Below are 15,824 nucleotides of genomic sequence, written 5' to 3'. Positions count from 1 at the left end.
GCACCACACCAGGACATGTAAACATTTGACCAACAATATCTAGTATATATCTCTTTCCTATCAATGCTGTCTGTCTTGGCTCTGCTTTTTACTCTTTAACTGTGATTTATGACTTCGTCCTTCAAAGAAAGATTCAGAAATGTTTTCTTCTGAATAGCTTGATAATGATGACTTTTCATTTGATTTTATAAATTATAACTACAGATAGGCTAGCCTATTTAGATTATTTCAGAGTTTGCTATTCTGTTTAAATTATCCCTAAGATGAGAATTTAGCAAGAATGCGTATAATATATGAAACTTTTTTTGTTGTTTAAATATGAAATCTTTGGGGTTTCTCTTTAGGTCTTCTTTAAATGGATGAGATGCCTACCACCCAGATTTCCAAAGATGAGCTTGACGAACTCAAAGAGGCCTTTGCAAAAGTTGGTGCGTATTTTTTGTAGTGTAATTATAGTGATCTCATCTTTATTTGATGCTGGTCAAAGTTATTTTTATAAAATTGTATAAGTTGTTGGTTTATCCCAAACCTTAAGTTTGGAAAGCTTCACTGAGAACTGTATGATCTCTAATTATATCTACTATGGTCAAGGGTTTGTGACCCCACGTCTCCCCATCCTTAGCTGCTATGGGTCCTGAAATTTAGATGATAAGTTCTGTGCTATTTATTGTATTTTCTTTATCGTTTTATTTTCCTAAGGAAAAGGGTTTGACGATTTCAACATAATTCCAAAGTAATTAAGTGGCAGCTCCCTCAGAAAAAAAATTAAGAACCATTAGAAAATGATTGCCCTTATTTAAGGATCTTCAGTGCCTATGAATAATGGAGATTTTCTGCCTTCTCACATTGAATGATTGGGAAAACATAGCATGCCATTTGAGTTAGCCCTTAAAATACTATAGCCCTTGACATGTCTTAGAATTCAGCAGCTGTGGAAGAAGTCCAAGTATATAGTATGTATGTTCCAGATTTCATTCCTTGGGAAAAGTCAGTAGAGGATCATTTGAAAACAGGGTAAGAACTGGTGTCTATGACTCAGCATATGCTTAGAGAGGTAGAATTTGACTGTTTGGTATTTCCTTAATTAAAGAGCATGATATTAGATCATAGTGCTTTCCTATTTAGAGTCTACCCTTAGATCTATGTTGAAAATACTGCTATGGAAAAGTACATTTCTATTTTCATATATTTATCACCAGCATTTTCTGTGAAGACATTTACCAGTAGTAGCATGCCTTGGGAACAATAATGATCTCTAATCAGAGTGATTATTATAATCCCATCAGAATTCTTGAAAGAAAAAAATCAAATAGTTCTGAATCAAACACAATTGTATGTGTAAAAAAAAACACATTAACGCTATCTAGCTAGATAACTAGTTATCATTTAAGAATTACAATAATTAACTTACCATATTAATTACATTGATTAATTTGCTAGCTAGATAACTAGATATCATGTAGTGTAAGTAAAATACTACATAATCTGATATTGGATTAATAATGAAAGATAGCAGGTGGGTTCCTGGTTGTTAGAGCATTTTTAAACCAACCTCCCTCCCGTGTTATTCTATAGAAATGGTATTATAATTGTTTTGTGAATGCATTTACTTTGAACCTTCTCTTTTATTTAAATTCATCCTTCAGAATGAATGGCAGATTAATTTGTTTCTTTGTGCATAGAAGTTTGGGATCAGGACAATGCTTTATTATTGTTGTTATTTAATCTCTAATGCCTCACCACTGCAAATGTTTAAAACTGAATACAGGCCTTGTTCTCATAGAAACGTTTGCATGAAATATATATATATTTTTTAATATAAAACAAATTCTGATATGGTTTACCTGGTGGGATGGGAAAACTTTTGTCAGCAAAAGAGTGTAATTACTTCTTAAAAACTTAATAAAGAATGTTGACCATGTATTCTCCATGAAGGAAAAGGAGGTTAAATCAGCATTACAACTTTGACAGGAATAAAAAAGTCATTGTGAAACTACTATCTTATTTTAAAAACACACATTTGGTAGGTTTAGAACAGACCATATGTCCGACTTCAAGTTACTACACAGGCCTTTGATATGTAGCCACTTACTACTATATGTGCTGTAAAACAGAATTCTGACGGCCAAAAGTTCTGGCCTTTCTGCATAAAATGTATTATTTCCCCCTCAGTATTTAGCATAATGTTGCACACACGTTGTTGTTGTGTGCTGTCAAGTCGGTTCCGATTCATAGCAACCCTGTCTATTCCAAAGCTATAAATCTTTATGGGAGCAGAAAGCCTCATCTTTTTCCAGCAGAAGAGTTAGTGAGTGGGCTTGAACTGTTGACCTTGTGGTTAGTAGTTCAGTTCTTATCCTACACCTCCGGCGCTAACCGTAATATTGGTGGTTGAAATCCACCAGCTATTTCTTGTAAACCTTATACAGGCTCACTATGAGTCAGAACTTAACCGTGGCACTCAACAACTATAGGGTTTCTGAGGAGCAGCTGGTGAGTTTAAACCACCGACTTTGTGGTTAGCAGTCCAGTGCTTATCTAAAACTGCCATACCATAGCCACCCTGTATAGGGTTTCCTAGGAGCAGCTGGTGGGTTTGAACCACTGGTCTTGAAATTAACAATTCAGTGCTTATTTACAGTGCCACACCAGGACTCCGAACATACATTGTTGTTGTTGTGAAGTGCCATCGAGTCGATTCCGACCCATAGCAACCCTGTATAGGGTTTCCTAGGAGCAGCTGATGAGCTTAAACCACTGATCTTGAAGTTCAAAGGACTTTGCAGTCTGACGCATTAGCACACAGCAGCATTAGCACACAGCGCCACACCAGGACTCCGAATACACATTAGGTTCCTAACAAACATTTAATTGATTGAATTTCAAGAAACTATGCATAGTATTTTGAAGTACTAGAGTTTTGTTGTCATTAGCTATAAATTTTTAAAGGTTCTTAGGAAGATTTTATCATACTGGAATTTATTATTAAAAGTTTGTACCATCATATTGTAAGGTATAAAAAAGTTGTTTTTTCAACCTAATAAAAGCTTGTCTGTAGTCTGGCTTTCAGAAAAGCATTTAAAAGCTCAGCTAAATCTTTTTAATTTCCCTTTGGTTCAAATCTTTATAATACGCAGTGAGTTTTACTTATAGAGCCCTTGAGCAACTGTCAGAGTGTTACAGAAATAATTTTTTTCTTTTTTATTTAGGAAACTTTCTTTTAAAAACAGCCTCTCTAACTTATTTGCCTGTCGATGACAGTTGTCTATTTTAGGGGGAGAGTAGGGAAGACAGCTTTGTTTCAGTTCACTTGTGACAAAGTATGGAAATCATTATATGATTTTCTCCTCCATCTATTAACAATTATAGCCTTGATTACCATTTCAGAAATTTCACAGAATCCTAGTGTGTGGAGAAAATCTCTATAATTACCCTTAGTCATAGGTTTTATTCAATCAATTCATAACTCTTTGAAACTCTCTTTATGAGCAATAAATGGAGTACTAAGAGTTAAAATTTACATCTCACTGCTTAGGTTTCAGTTGCAAGAAGTCTATTTTATTTTCATATGTATATATATTTTTTTTTCATTCTCTCAGCAACAGCTTCCAGTATTTCCCATTGGGATAGCAGAAGCTTTGGCTCTATTTTTTCCTCTATTTCATAATGTGTCTGTTTTAATTTAATGCTATAATACTGTGTAACTCCCTTTTTTCTAAAGAGCAACAAATAAAACATATTTTATTAATAATGCTTAAGAAGTAAATATTTTACCAGCTTAGAAGATATATTTTATATTCTGAGACATTACTATTTCTATGGAAGCGACAGGTCATTTTGATGATTAATTGTTTTAAAGACATATTCATATAATATAAATCTTTTCAGGTTTCTTTAGCCCTACATACACTTATTTTTACAGCTGACTTTTTTCCCTCCTGAGTAATCCCTACTGAAATTATTAGAAGCAAAAAACACCATCATCAAAAAAACATGAATTCAACACTTTAGAAATAAAAGAATAATGAGATTACTTAAATGACTAGGAATAGTGTGGGCATATTCCTTTGAGGTTGCCCACCAAACTAAGCCAAAAAATTTTAATTGTGGTGATTGTAACTGAACCAGAATTTCTCTTATCCCAGATGAAATTGAGTTGCTTCAAATGACTTAATATTCTCTAGTATATAAAAGCCACAACGGGATGATTCCACAAGAAGCATGTTGCATTGGTTTCATTAACTTTTGGTATTGGGTAAAATTCCAGCAGTACATACTTACTTAATTATGCCTTTAAAAAAAAACCCTGTAGCCCAACTAAGACATCAATATGAGGAAAAAGCTAACCGGGGCTTTTTCACCTTGCTGTCTGGTTAATTATCTCTGTAATCTTAGAAGAGAACATACTGGACTACTCTGAAAATCATGTTTAGTACACAGATTTGGGTGCATGGATGGGAAAGCGTGCTCATGTGAGCATATGCATGTATGCATGTATGTCTGTTTTTAAAACGTGAAAGTGGCAGGTGAAAAGTGATGACCAAATTGTTTGAAATTTTGAGTTCGAAAGGATTGATAAACAATATTTCTGATTGCCTAGTTTTAGCCCTCTAACCTCACTCAACCTTCAGCTGCACTTGACCACCACCTTGGGGAATAATATGCTATTAGGCTCAGCTTTTATATAGCAACCTCTCCTCTGCCCCAGATGGGATTCATTAAACTACCTCTTGCATTTGTTAGCGTGCTCTACCTCAAGAGGTATAAGCTCTGAAATGCAAACCCCATATTTAGCTAAGCATCTGGCAGTGTATAGCCTTTTCAAAAAGTTTTAATGCCTAATGAAAGCATGACTTTGCTGCTTAGATCTAAGGATAAAACACAATCTAAATTCTGTTGCACAAATTTTTGGCTGAGCATTTAAAATGTGTATGTTGTGTGTTTTCATGGACATCCAAACTCCTGAGGGAGACAGCAGAGGTGTAAATTCATTATGATTAGATATACAGATTTCTTTTGCCATTTCTTTAGTTAAAAAACAACAACAAAAGTTGTGGAATACATTGGTTCAACTGAATTGAAACTTAAAACCCAACTTTATGGAAAGGATATACAGCTGCCCTTGATTGGTTTTCTTCGTTAAGACCTAATGAGCTCTATCCCTAGTGTGTTCTCATCCGCCACACACATGCAATTTCTTGGTGCAGAAAGATACAAGATTTAGTGAAAACAAAACACACTCACATACACACACACACACACACATCCCTGAGGATCAAAGGGGCAGTTGCCAGTCTCTCTAGTGTCAGATTTGTATTGCAAAGTCATACCCCCAAAAGATGCATTTGAAGTGATCAATTGCACCACATACCACCTGGACATGGGCGGTGTACAGCAGCAGCTAAAATCAAAACCACTTGAATTCTGGCTTAGCTTTCTGCAGACAAGTCCTTAAAATAGCTTAAATAACAGGATGCAAGGGGAGGGAAAACATTTCCTTTTAAGGAGCTGCATTCTTGGTGTGATTCAAACTTGAGCAGGAACATGGCTGTCTAATAAGTTTATTTACTTTCAGGCTACTTGGGGGAGGGTGTTTGAGGAGTTAACTGGCATTTAAAATAATACTTGGGATGAAAAAAAAAAATGAGATTTCCTTTCAAACAAAATGCAGATGTGAACCTACATGTATCATCCTCAAAAGAGAAAAGGAGAGGGGCACAGAGAGAAAAGGTATCAGTTGTTACTAACAGTTGGTTGTTTTCTGATGAATTCAGTAGTCCATTAGAAAGAAGGGCCTAGTTTGTGAAGTCCTGGTAGCCTCTTAATAATTTAAGTAAAATGATTACTCTTGTAAAAAGCAAGAACACTTGGCCAGTTTCTTTAAATTTAGCTCTATACTTTCGGCCAGAACTCTGTGACAAGTGGTCTTTACCCTGCTACCCATTAATGTTCACCTATACTGATCTTATCTTCAGACATAGAAAGTTGAGACATGTGCTGGTGGAGAAATTAGGACTTCTCAAGATAATCCTGAGTCCTGGTGTGGCGATGTAAGATCAGCAATGGCCTGCTAACCTATCTATACAGGGTTGCTATAAGTGGGAATCAACTCGGAGACACTTAACAACAGGATAATAAGGCTATATGATCATAGATATATACTTGCTAAGGGGTGCTGTAGGCTAAGCACTGAACCACAAGGTTGGAGGTTCAAACTCACTAGCCACTCTTCAGAAAACTTATGCAGGCTCACTATAAGTCGGAACCGACTCAATGGCACTTAATGACAACAACAAGGTGGTTGAAAATATGCCAAAACAAAATAATCTCCCAAATGCCTTGCTAGTCTTTCCCATCCCATTCCAGTGATGTTATTGTTGTTAGATATCCTTGAGTCCGTTCCAACCCATAGCAACCTTACTTACCTAGTACTGCTATAACAGAAATAGCACAAATGAATGGCTTTAAGAAATAGAAATGTATTTCCTCACAGTTTAGGAAGTTCGAAGTTGAAATTCAGAGCACGGGCACTGGAGAAAGGTCCTTGTCTCTTCTCAGCATCAGTAAGTCAAGTATTAGGTATTCTCCAACCTTCCTCTGGATCTAGGACCCCAGCTCCAAAGGATGCACTCTGCTCACTTCTCTCTTTTTATTTCTCAAAAGAGATTGACTCAAGACAACCTAATCATGTACATTAATCTGACCTCATTAGCATCATAGAAGTGAGGTTTTACAATTTATATTAGATAATTATATTGCATCTCATCATGGAAGTGATCACTGCTCATAACTGTTAAACAACTGAGAATCTTGTTTGAATCAAATTAACACAAAACCTTAACTATCACCCAACCCTATGCACAAGAGAATGAAACACTGCCCAGTCCTGTGCCATCCTCACAATTGTTATGTTCGAGCCCCTGCTTTCTGCCACTGTGTCAATCCATACACGCCCCAGTGTATAGTTACTGAAGAAATGGCTAATGACTCAAACAAAGGGTTCCAGAATATTGCAACTTTAATGAGAAAATAAAGGACTGCCGTCAGACCTGGAGGTTGTGAGTTTTCGTTTCCAGTTGTTAAAGCTATTCCGAATCTAGGCCCGGGTTAGTTCATTGTTGTTTCCATGTCTGGCTCAGAACTTGGAATAGGAAAAATTGATGATTGAACATAGTTTTGAGCTCCTGATGAATAATGGCAGTGATGAGAGGGAAGGCGTTCTTAAAATATCATTCTGGTACTTTATTTTCTGGCCCTCTAAAGCAGATTAGATGCATGATAGTGTTTAAGAATGTGTTTTCTTTTTTTTTGTTGTTTTGTTTTGTTTTCTTTTTGCTGGGTGTTGGAAAGAAAATTAGCATAAAACTCTTTAAAAATAATTACATGCTATATTGTCTTTCAAGTACTTTTCCAGATGGGGGATTTTTATACAATTAATTGCTAGCTGCCTTTCAGGCTCCTTCTGCCTTCTTTTTGAAATTGAAATTCTTTTCTTCAAAATATATGATTTAGGAGCTCGAAGAAAGACTTTAATATAATGTAATAGTGCAAACACGAAAATGCCTTTGATCATAGGAGGGTAACATAGTTTGGATTAACATCTGCTGAGAAAATATTTTAAAATCTCAAAATTGGTGAAACTTTACAGATACACCAGCTGGATGCTACATGTTCAATGATCCTTTTCTCAATTCAGGAAAGATACAGGCTTGACACTTATATTACAAAACATTGTACAAGGTATTTAAAGCCTTAATTGCAAGGGTTTGGTCTGATTAATTTCTCTACCTTTGATAGCTAGCTATCTAGCGCAGGGCATGCCACGAAGCAGGTACTCAGTTTATTCACGAGGTTGATACCAAACAGATTTCTAAAATATGGATGTCAGAGAAATCCTGATCTAAGAGCCATCACTGGTTGTCTACTTGGGCACTCCTTGGTGGGTATATTCATTTAGAAAACCAAACCAAATTACAGATCTGAAGCTACAAGTAGGTACAGGATGAAACAAAGGGAATGACATTGAATGTTGTTTATTTAAGAGATATTTCTGTCAAGTTATGGTTTACTGATGAATTGCCATTCAATCATTTTGTGCTGATTTTGTGGAGGTGTTTGTTTTTTTTAGCATTGTTTTTGAAGTACTTATCAAGGATTAATGTATCAATGATTCTACAAAAAGAATTTATTCCATTGCTTATTATTACATACTTTGCTGTGCATACGGTGGGAGACAAAAAGGTTTTAAAGAATCCTTATCAAGAAATTTGCAACTTAAAAAGGAAAACTGCCAAATACTTATTCTCTCAACTCCTTTAAATTTCCCTCCTCAGCTCCTAGAGGGATCTATTATTACAACCCGTACTTCAAAATGGAATTTCCGCATGTAGTTATTTTATGTTAGTTATATGTTTGGGTGACTAGTTCCTGGCATCTTTTGATCACATCAGTGAGCTTTCTTCTAATTAATGCTCAAGAATGGTTATTTTGGAGTTGTTGTTGTTGTTAGGTGCCATCGTGTCGGTACCGACTCATAGCGACCTGTTGCACAACAGAATGAAACACTGCCCGGTCCTGGGCCAACCTCACAATTGTTGCCACGCTTGAGCACATTGATGCTGCCACCTTGCAAATTCATTTCACTGGGGGACTTCCTCTTCTTCTCTGACCCTCCACCTTACCAAACATGATATAACTTCTCCAGCGACTTGCAAATCACACACATAGAATACATTACCTAAGGATCTATTCTACCTAATACATAAACCACCAAATAGATTCTCAGAGGCCTTCCTCCATTTCATGCGGCTTTGAATCTAGTCTACTGCTCCAACTTATATTTAAAACAGCTCTGCCTTACACTAAAATGATATCACTGAGATTACAGAAAGAACTATTATTGAATACTGCTTATGCTAGATCTAATCTGGATTCAATAGCAAAAGATTAAATTAGGCTCAGATAAATCATTTCAGAAGTTAGGGAAAAGGAAAATACATTAGAAGTATTTCTCTATCTCCTTTTGGCCGGAGCCGCCATCTTGCAGTAATCCCCCCAAAATGACGAACACAAAGGGAAAGAGGGGGGATACCCGCTTTATGTTCTCCAGGGGTTTCAGAAAATATGGGGTCGTTCCTTTGGCCGCATACATGCAAATCTACAAGAAAGGTAATACTGTGGACATCAAGGGAATGGGCTCAGTTCAAAAAGGCATGCCCCACAATGTTACCAAGGCAAAATCAGAAGAGTCTACAGTGTGACCCAGCATGCTGTCGGTATTGTTGTGAACAAACAAGTCAAGGGCAAGGTTCTTGCCAAGGGAATTAATGTGCGCATTGAGCATATTAAGCACTCTAAGAGCCGAGACAGCTTCCTGAAGCGAGTGAAGGAAAATGATCAGAAAAAGAAGGAAGCCAAAGAGAAAGGGACATCACACTTTGTGAGAACCAATGGAAAGGAGCCTGAGCTGCTAGAACTTATTCCCTATGAATGCATGGCATAACAGGAGTGAAATAAAGATGTCTGAAGTATAAAAAAAAAGTATTTCTCTATCAAAAATTACTGAAGTGGACAAAGTCTGTATCATTGAAAAGAATAAGCTAACTTCTTTTCTAAAGATACTGTAAAATGAAGGAATAGTATTTAGGTCATGATACATAAAAGTGATCAAAATAGTATTTCTCTACACCTGCATTTAATGTGAGTCCTGGTGTGGCACTACAGTATAATGCACTGGACTGAAAGGTCAGTTTGAACTTCAAGGTCAGAGGTTCAAACTCTCCAGCCACTGCTCGGAAAACCCTAGACAGAGTTGCTATGAGTCGGGATCGACTTGTAGGCACTTAACAACAACAAGATTCAAATATCAGTTTTTTTGGAAAAGCTGTGTGAATTTTATGAGTTTTTGAGTTGATGAAGTCAGTTATATACTCAGATGGAGAATGGGGGTGTATTAAAGTCAGCCAGGGATCTGAGAGACCATTAGGTCCAAAGCACTCATTTTACAGAGGAGAAAATGAAGAGCTGCAGAAGTGATTTGTGTTTGGAGTTAAACAGCAAAATTCATAGCCAAGACGAAATTACATACTGTGTCGTATTATTCCCACTACTGTGTCCTCTTAGCTATGCTGTGTACCTTCCACTATGGCTCACGGACTTGTTAGGAATGAGCTCCATCTTAACTTTTTAAAGAAAACAGGGAATCAAGATTTTACCAAGAGACTTCATAAAAGTTTGTTGGAAAACTCCACTATCTTTTCATTCCATTTTTCCACGAACATTTGAAGCTCTCACTTGCACTAGAGAAAGTGTTTTAAAACACAAGAATTTCATCAAGGATTGCTAGAATTTAACCTCAATGTAAGGGGGATAACTTTGTACTTTTCAGTTACTTACATTTGTTGCTGCATTGATTTCTACATATAAACACATTACTAATGAAGTGTTTGATGTATGTGTTGTTGTTAAGCGCCATTGAATCAGCTCCAACTCATAGCGTCCCTGTGTAGGGTTTCTGAGGTGAGTTTGAACCATATAAACTTTTCAAATCCAAAGCTAGGAAAGTGATGGTGTGCTCCAGAGGCAAAAAGTGGTTTACCTCAAATGAATTTATAAGTAAGTTTATAGAAGTGTTACATAATTTGGAGTCCTGGTGTGGCATGCTGTATGATGAGCACTGGACTGCTAACTACAAGGTCAGCAATTCAAACCCACCAGCCACTCCTCAGAAATACTATACTGACAGCACTTAGCAATAACAACACAGAGTTTGGGAAAGAAATTTGAAAAGTTCAAATATTATCCTTGATAGATTTAAAATCAAGTTTCTGGGTGATGTTTAATTGGAATATCATATAAGGTTCCCACTCATTCCCCAGATGTCCACATGATTTGCTTGCTTATAGTATTCGAGTCTCCATTCAAATATAAATAACCTACTCATGTGGTCTTCCTTGACCATTTTGTGTAAATCACATTACCATCATCCCCCCCATGTCACTCTAGCCCAGGGTCTCTGAAACCTTGGCACTTTCGACATTTTGAGCCTCCTAATTGTGTGTGGTGTCCTGCTGTGGCTCTGTGGGTTAATGCGTTGGATTGCAAGGTTGGTTTGAACCTCAAGGTCGGTGGTTCAAGCTCACCAGTCGCTCCTCGCAAACCCTATACAGGATTGCTATGAGTCGGAACTGAGTCAACAGCACTTAACAACAATATCTGTGTTGCTAGGGAGACGAGATCCCATGCATTGTAGGGTGCCTAGGAGCATCTCTGGCTCCTAGTTGGCAGGATCATCCTCTACCTACCCTCCCATCAAGTGTGATAATCAAAAGTGTCTCTACACCTTTTTGAATATCCCTTAAAACCTGTTACTAAGAATCCATTTCAAACCTTAGGACAGAGTAGAAGTGCCTCTCAGGATTTCTAAAGCTGTAAATCTTTACAAAAGTAAACTGCCACATCTGTTTCCCAGAGAACAGCTCATGGTTTACAATTGCTGACCTTTTGTTTGTCAGCTGAGCTGCTTTAGCCACTACGCTACCAGGGATCATGAATTTCTCTTCTAGTTCCGATTCACAGAGACCCTATGCACAACAGAATGAAACACCGCCCTGCCCTGCACCATCCTCACAGTTATGTTTGAGCCCAGTGCAGCTGTCACTGTGTCAAACTATCTTGTTGGGGGTTTTCCTCTTCCTCAATGACCCTCTACTTTTCCAGTCATAATATCCTCAAGGGACTGGTTCCTCCTGACAACAAGTCCAAAGTATCAGACAAAGTGTCACCATCCTTCCTCCTAAGGAGCATTCTGGCTGTACTTCTCCCCTTGTTGTTAAGTGCCTGCCATCACGTCTGGATCGACTCACAGCAATTCATACAGGGTTTCCGCGGATTGCTGGTGACTTCAGACTGCCACCAGTGCCTAGCCTATGGCAACAAATCAGGACTCCTCTTCTACTCTTGTTGTTATTAAGTGCCTTCGAGTCAGTTCTGACCACCAACTTTTGCATTTCAAACCCACTTTGCAGTCCAGCGCATTTACCCACAGCACCACACCAAGACTCCCTTCTTCCCTTAGGGAAGTCAAAATAGCCCAGAGTCTTACACCTTACCCTGCTATATTTTTTCTTTATGGTACTTAACATTATATTGTATTATATTTTATATTAATAGCTCATACTATAGGAGAGGGCTTCAAACAATTCGTGGAAAAATTAAATTAAAAGATAATAGAATTTTTCCACACACTTTTTGCAGCCCTCTCTTATGTTATTTGTTAATTAATTGTCATTAGAATGTGAATTCCTTGAGAGCAAGACTTCTTTTAGTTGCCATTAAACATCTTTAGTATCAAGACACAGTACCTGCTAAGGAGTGAGGTATCCAAAAATGGCCTATTCACAATATATGTTTTATAACAGTTCTCTGGTCCATCCTTGAATCATATTTTTCTTTATATTAAAATCACGAAATGGACATATCAAAATCACTGACTACCTAAAGAGTGGTCAGCAATATTGGCCTGTGGTATTTGAAGTGGTTGGTGATAGTCAAACTACTTTCACTAAAAACAAAATACACTCAAGTGATTACAACCCTCAGGATGCTGGACCTCTTTCGCAATTAATTAATATCTGATCATTGAGGCTTGTTTTTATTTTCTTCTATTTTTAACACTTTCAAAATATGCATCATTCATTTAATCAACATACTTTTTTAAAATTGCAGTAGTGAGGAAAGAAAACAGTTATTTATAGTATCACACTAAACATCTACTTTATTCAGTGCTGCATTAATTTTTATAAACTAGCTGTAGAATTAGCACTGGACTTCAAACCACAAGGTCAGCAGTTCAAACCCACCAGCTGCTCCTCAGAAACCATATACAGGGTTGCTTTGAGTTGGAAGCAACTCGAAGACACTTACCAACATATTTGTCTTAGATTAATGTTTGTTTGAGTTCGAGTGTGACGCTGTGGGAGAAAGCACCGGACAGCAAGGTTGGGGGTTTAAACTCACCAGTTACTCCTTGGAACCAATTTTAACAACAACCACAACAAAAATGTTTATGTTTACTCCTAAAAAGAAAAACACGATAGCACTGCAGGAAGTTGCTAAATTTCAGATGTGCCTTAAAATTTAATAGCACGAGTTGGGCTGCTAACCTCAAGGTCAGCAGTTTGAAACTACCAGCTGTTCTGTGGGAGAAAGATGAGGCTTTCTGTTCCCATAAAGATGTACAGCCTCTGAAACCCTATAAGGGGTCGCTTTGAGTTGGCACTGACTCCACGGCACATAACCACCACCAGTCACGAAACCCTTCTATGCATAAAGCCATGAACTTTCAGTTACAATGTCTATTTCCTTTTTAAACACTTGATGTGCCAACAAGTTGATACTGACTCAGAGACCGAGCCCATTGATGGCAAAGCACACTTTGCCAATCCATCTTGGTCTGGGGTCTTCCTCTTTTCCTTTGACCCTCCTCCACCTTACCAAACATGATCTCCCTCTCCAGTGACTGGTCCCTTCAGACAATGTGTCCGAAGTATTAGAGACAAAGTTTGGCCATTCTGGCCTCCAAGGAGCACTCTGGCTGCACTTCTTCCAACATGGATCTGTTGGTTCTATGGGAAGCCCATGGCACTTTCAATATTCTCCTCCAACACCATAAGTCAAATGCATCAATTCTTCGGTCTTCCTTATTCACTGTCCAGCTTCACGTGCATATGAGGTTATTGAAAATACCATGGCTAGGGTCAGGCGGACCTTAGTCCTCAAGCTGACATCTTTGCTCTTCAACACTTTCAAAAGGTCTTGTGCAGCAGATTTGCCTAAATAATAAGAAAGGAAAAGATTGTGTATCAGAGTTTAATGAATTGATGCACGAATGAAGAAAAATACTCTTAATAGGTTAACTTATTTCGCTTAATTTTTTTTGCTTCTTTTCACAAAGATCTCAACAGCAATGGGTTCATTTGTGACTATGAACTTCATGAGCTTTTCAAGGAAGCCAATATGCCGTTACCGGGATATAAAGTGAGAGAAATTATTCAAAAACTCATGCTGGATGGTGACAGAAATCAAGATGGGAAGATAAGTTTTGACGAATTTGTTTATGTAAGTATGTTCAAATTTACCATTAGAAGTAACAATTGTTCCTTAGTCTAATAGGATTTTCATGGTATTGTTGTTAAATGCCGTGGAATCTGTCCCCACTCATAGCCACCCTGTATAGGGTTTTCGATGAGCAGCTTAGTGAGTTTGAACCGCTGACCTTGCAGTTCAAAGCAATCTTGTGGTCGAGTGCTTAGTATACAGCAACACAAAGACTCGTTTCATTGTATTAAATGCTATTATATTTAGCTTCTAAGTATGATGGGGGGGGCTTCAAAAAGTTCACGGAAAAATGAAATGAAAAGATAATGTAATTTTCTACGACCTATTTGAAGCCCCAATGTATATCATGTTGTTGTTGTTGTTAAGTGCCGTCGAGTCGGTTCCAACTCATAGTGAGCTGGTATAGGGTTTCCAAGGAGTGGCTGGTGAGCTTGAAGCGCTTCAAACCTTAATGCTTGCAGTCCAGAGCATTAACCCACAGTGCCACACCAGGACCCCATATATTGTAATAGTACTGTTATTATAACTAATTATAATCACTTCATTAAATTTAGTTGTTCTTTGTTGTTGTTGTTGTTTTAAACAAACAAACCAGTAGACTTTCTTAACAAAGGAATTGTGAAAAAGAGCACTGATCAAAACAAAGAAACAAGACACTGCTGACTGTGTGAGGCGAGGACATGGTTAAGGCATTTTCCTAGGTGCTAAATGACATCCCTGAAGTACTTTTCCTCTCTCCCTGAGTGAAAACTCTGTCCTCCCAGATTTTAATGATACACTCTGACTCACAGTCTTGGAAGCTTCCTGAGTTGAACATTCTGATTATAAAGACGTACTCTATTCTTGTGGTGGTAGTATTTAACGGTACCATTTTCTCTAGGATGATAATTTTGATAATTAAAACTTAGAAGTGTACCTTTTAAATTCATTGGAAGAGGCATTTAAAATGTTGTGGGTTTTGCTGCTGTATCATCAAATACTCCTGAAGTTTAGGGGCTGATGTCTTATTTCTTCTACTCCTCAAGCACCTAGTTTAGTGCTCTGTACTGGTGTGGCACTGTAGGATAAGCAGTGAACTGCTTACCCAAGGTCAGTGGTTCAAACCCACCCAGCCGCTCCTGGGAAACCCTATACAGGGTTGCTATGAGTCGAAATGGACTCGACGGCACATAACAAATAACAATACTTGGTGCTTGGAGACTGTAGATATGGCCCATGGGTGGTTATTGAAGCCTGAAACATTTAGCTGTTAGCACTGAGGTCGAGATTTTCTAAGCGTATACATTTTCAGTCTGTATTCATTACCAAAGTACTATATATACAATATAGTTTCTAAACAACTCTTGTCTCTTTCTTCAATTAATAGTGTAATTATAAGGGGGCTCTTTTAAAATTTCATGGAAAAATTCCATTATCTTTCAATTCCCTGTGTAGGGTTTCCGAGGAGCTACCGCATTATCCTGCAGCGCCACACCAGGATTCCCATTAGTAAACATGGTTTACTAGTGCAAGTGAAATTCTGGGATGTTCTCTCCAATTAGAATTAAATCTTTTAGAACAGAGTGGGTGTTCAAGAAGCAAATTGACTAAGTAATGATTGTCTACTCAGCTGACAGCATTTTCTGAGGATGTTATTGTTTAAAAATACAGACTTGTATCATAATTATAATGGTATGGTTCTTGCTATTGTCTTTTGAAATACTGAT

General features: G+C 37.6%; 1 protein-coding gene across 3 annotated transcripts in view; it reads left to right on the top strand.

Annotated features, from left to right (window-relative positions):
• The first annotated feature begins 346 nt into the window (after nt 1-346).
• Nucleotides 347-15,824, top strand: part of PLS3 (plastin 3) — a 49,867-nt gene continuing 34,389 nt past the window's right edge. For 2 of the 3 annotated variants that reach the window (XM_006872119.1, XM_006872120.1), the window contains exons 1-2: nt 347-428; nt 13,955-14,118. In XM_006872119.1, coding sequence (XP_006872181.1) covers nt 356-428; nt 13,955-14,118 — 237 coding nt within the window. In that variant the 5' untranslated portion in view covers nt 347-355. The remainder of the gene's footprint in view (nt 429-13,954; nt 14,119-15,824) is intronic. The other variant, XM_006872121.1, reaches the window with a different exon arrangement.

Source organism: Chrysochloris asiatica, unplaced genomic scaffold (assembly GCF_000296735.1).
Source record: "Chrysochloris asiatica unplaced genomic scaffold, ChrAsi1.0 scaffold00183, whole genome shotgun sequence".
Classification (NCBI taxonomy): Eukaryota; Metazoa; Chordata; class Mammalia; order Afrosoricida; family Chrysochloridae; genus Chrysochloris; species Chrysochloris asiatica.
This window is presented reverse-complemented; position numbering and strand designations above follow the sequence as displayed.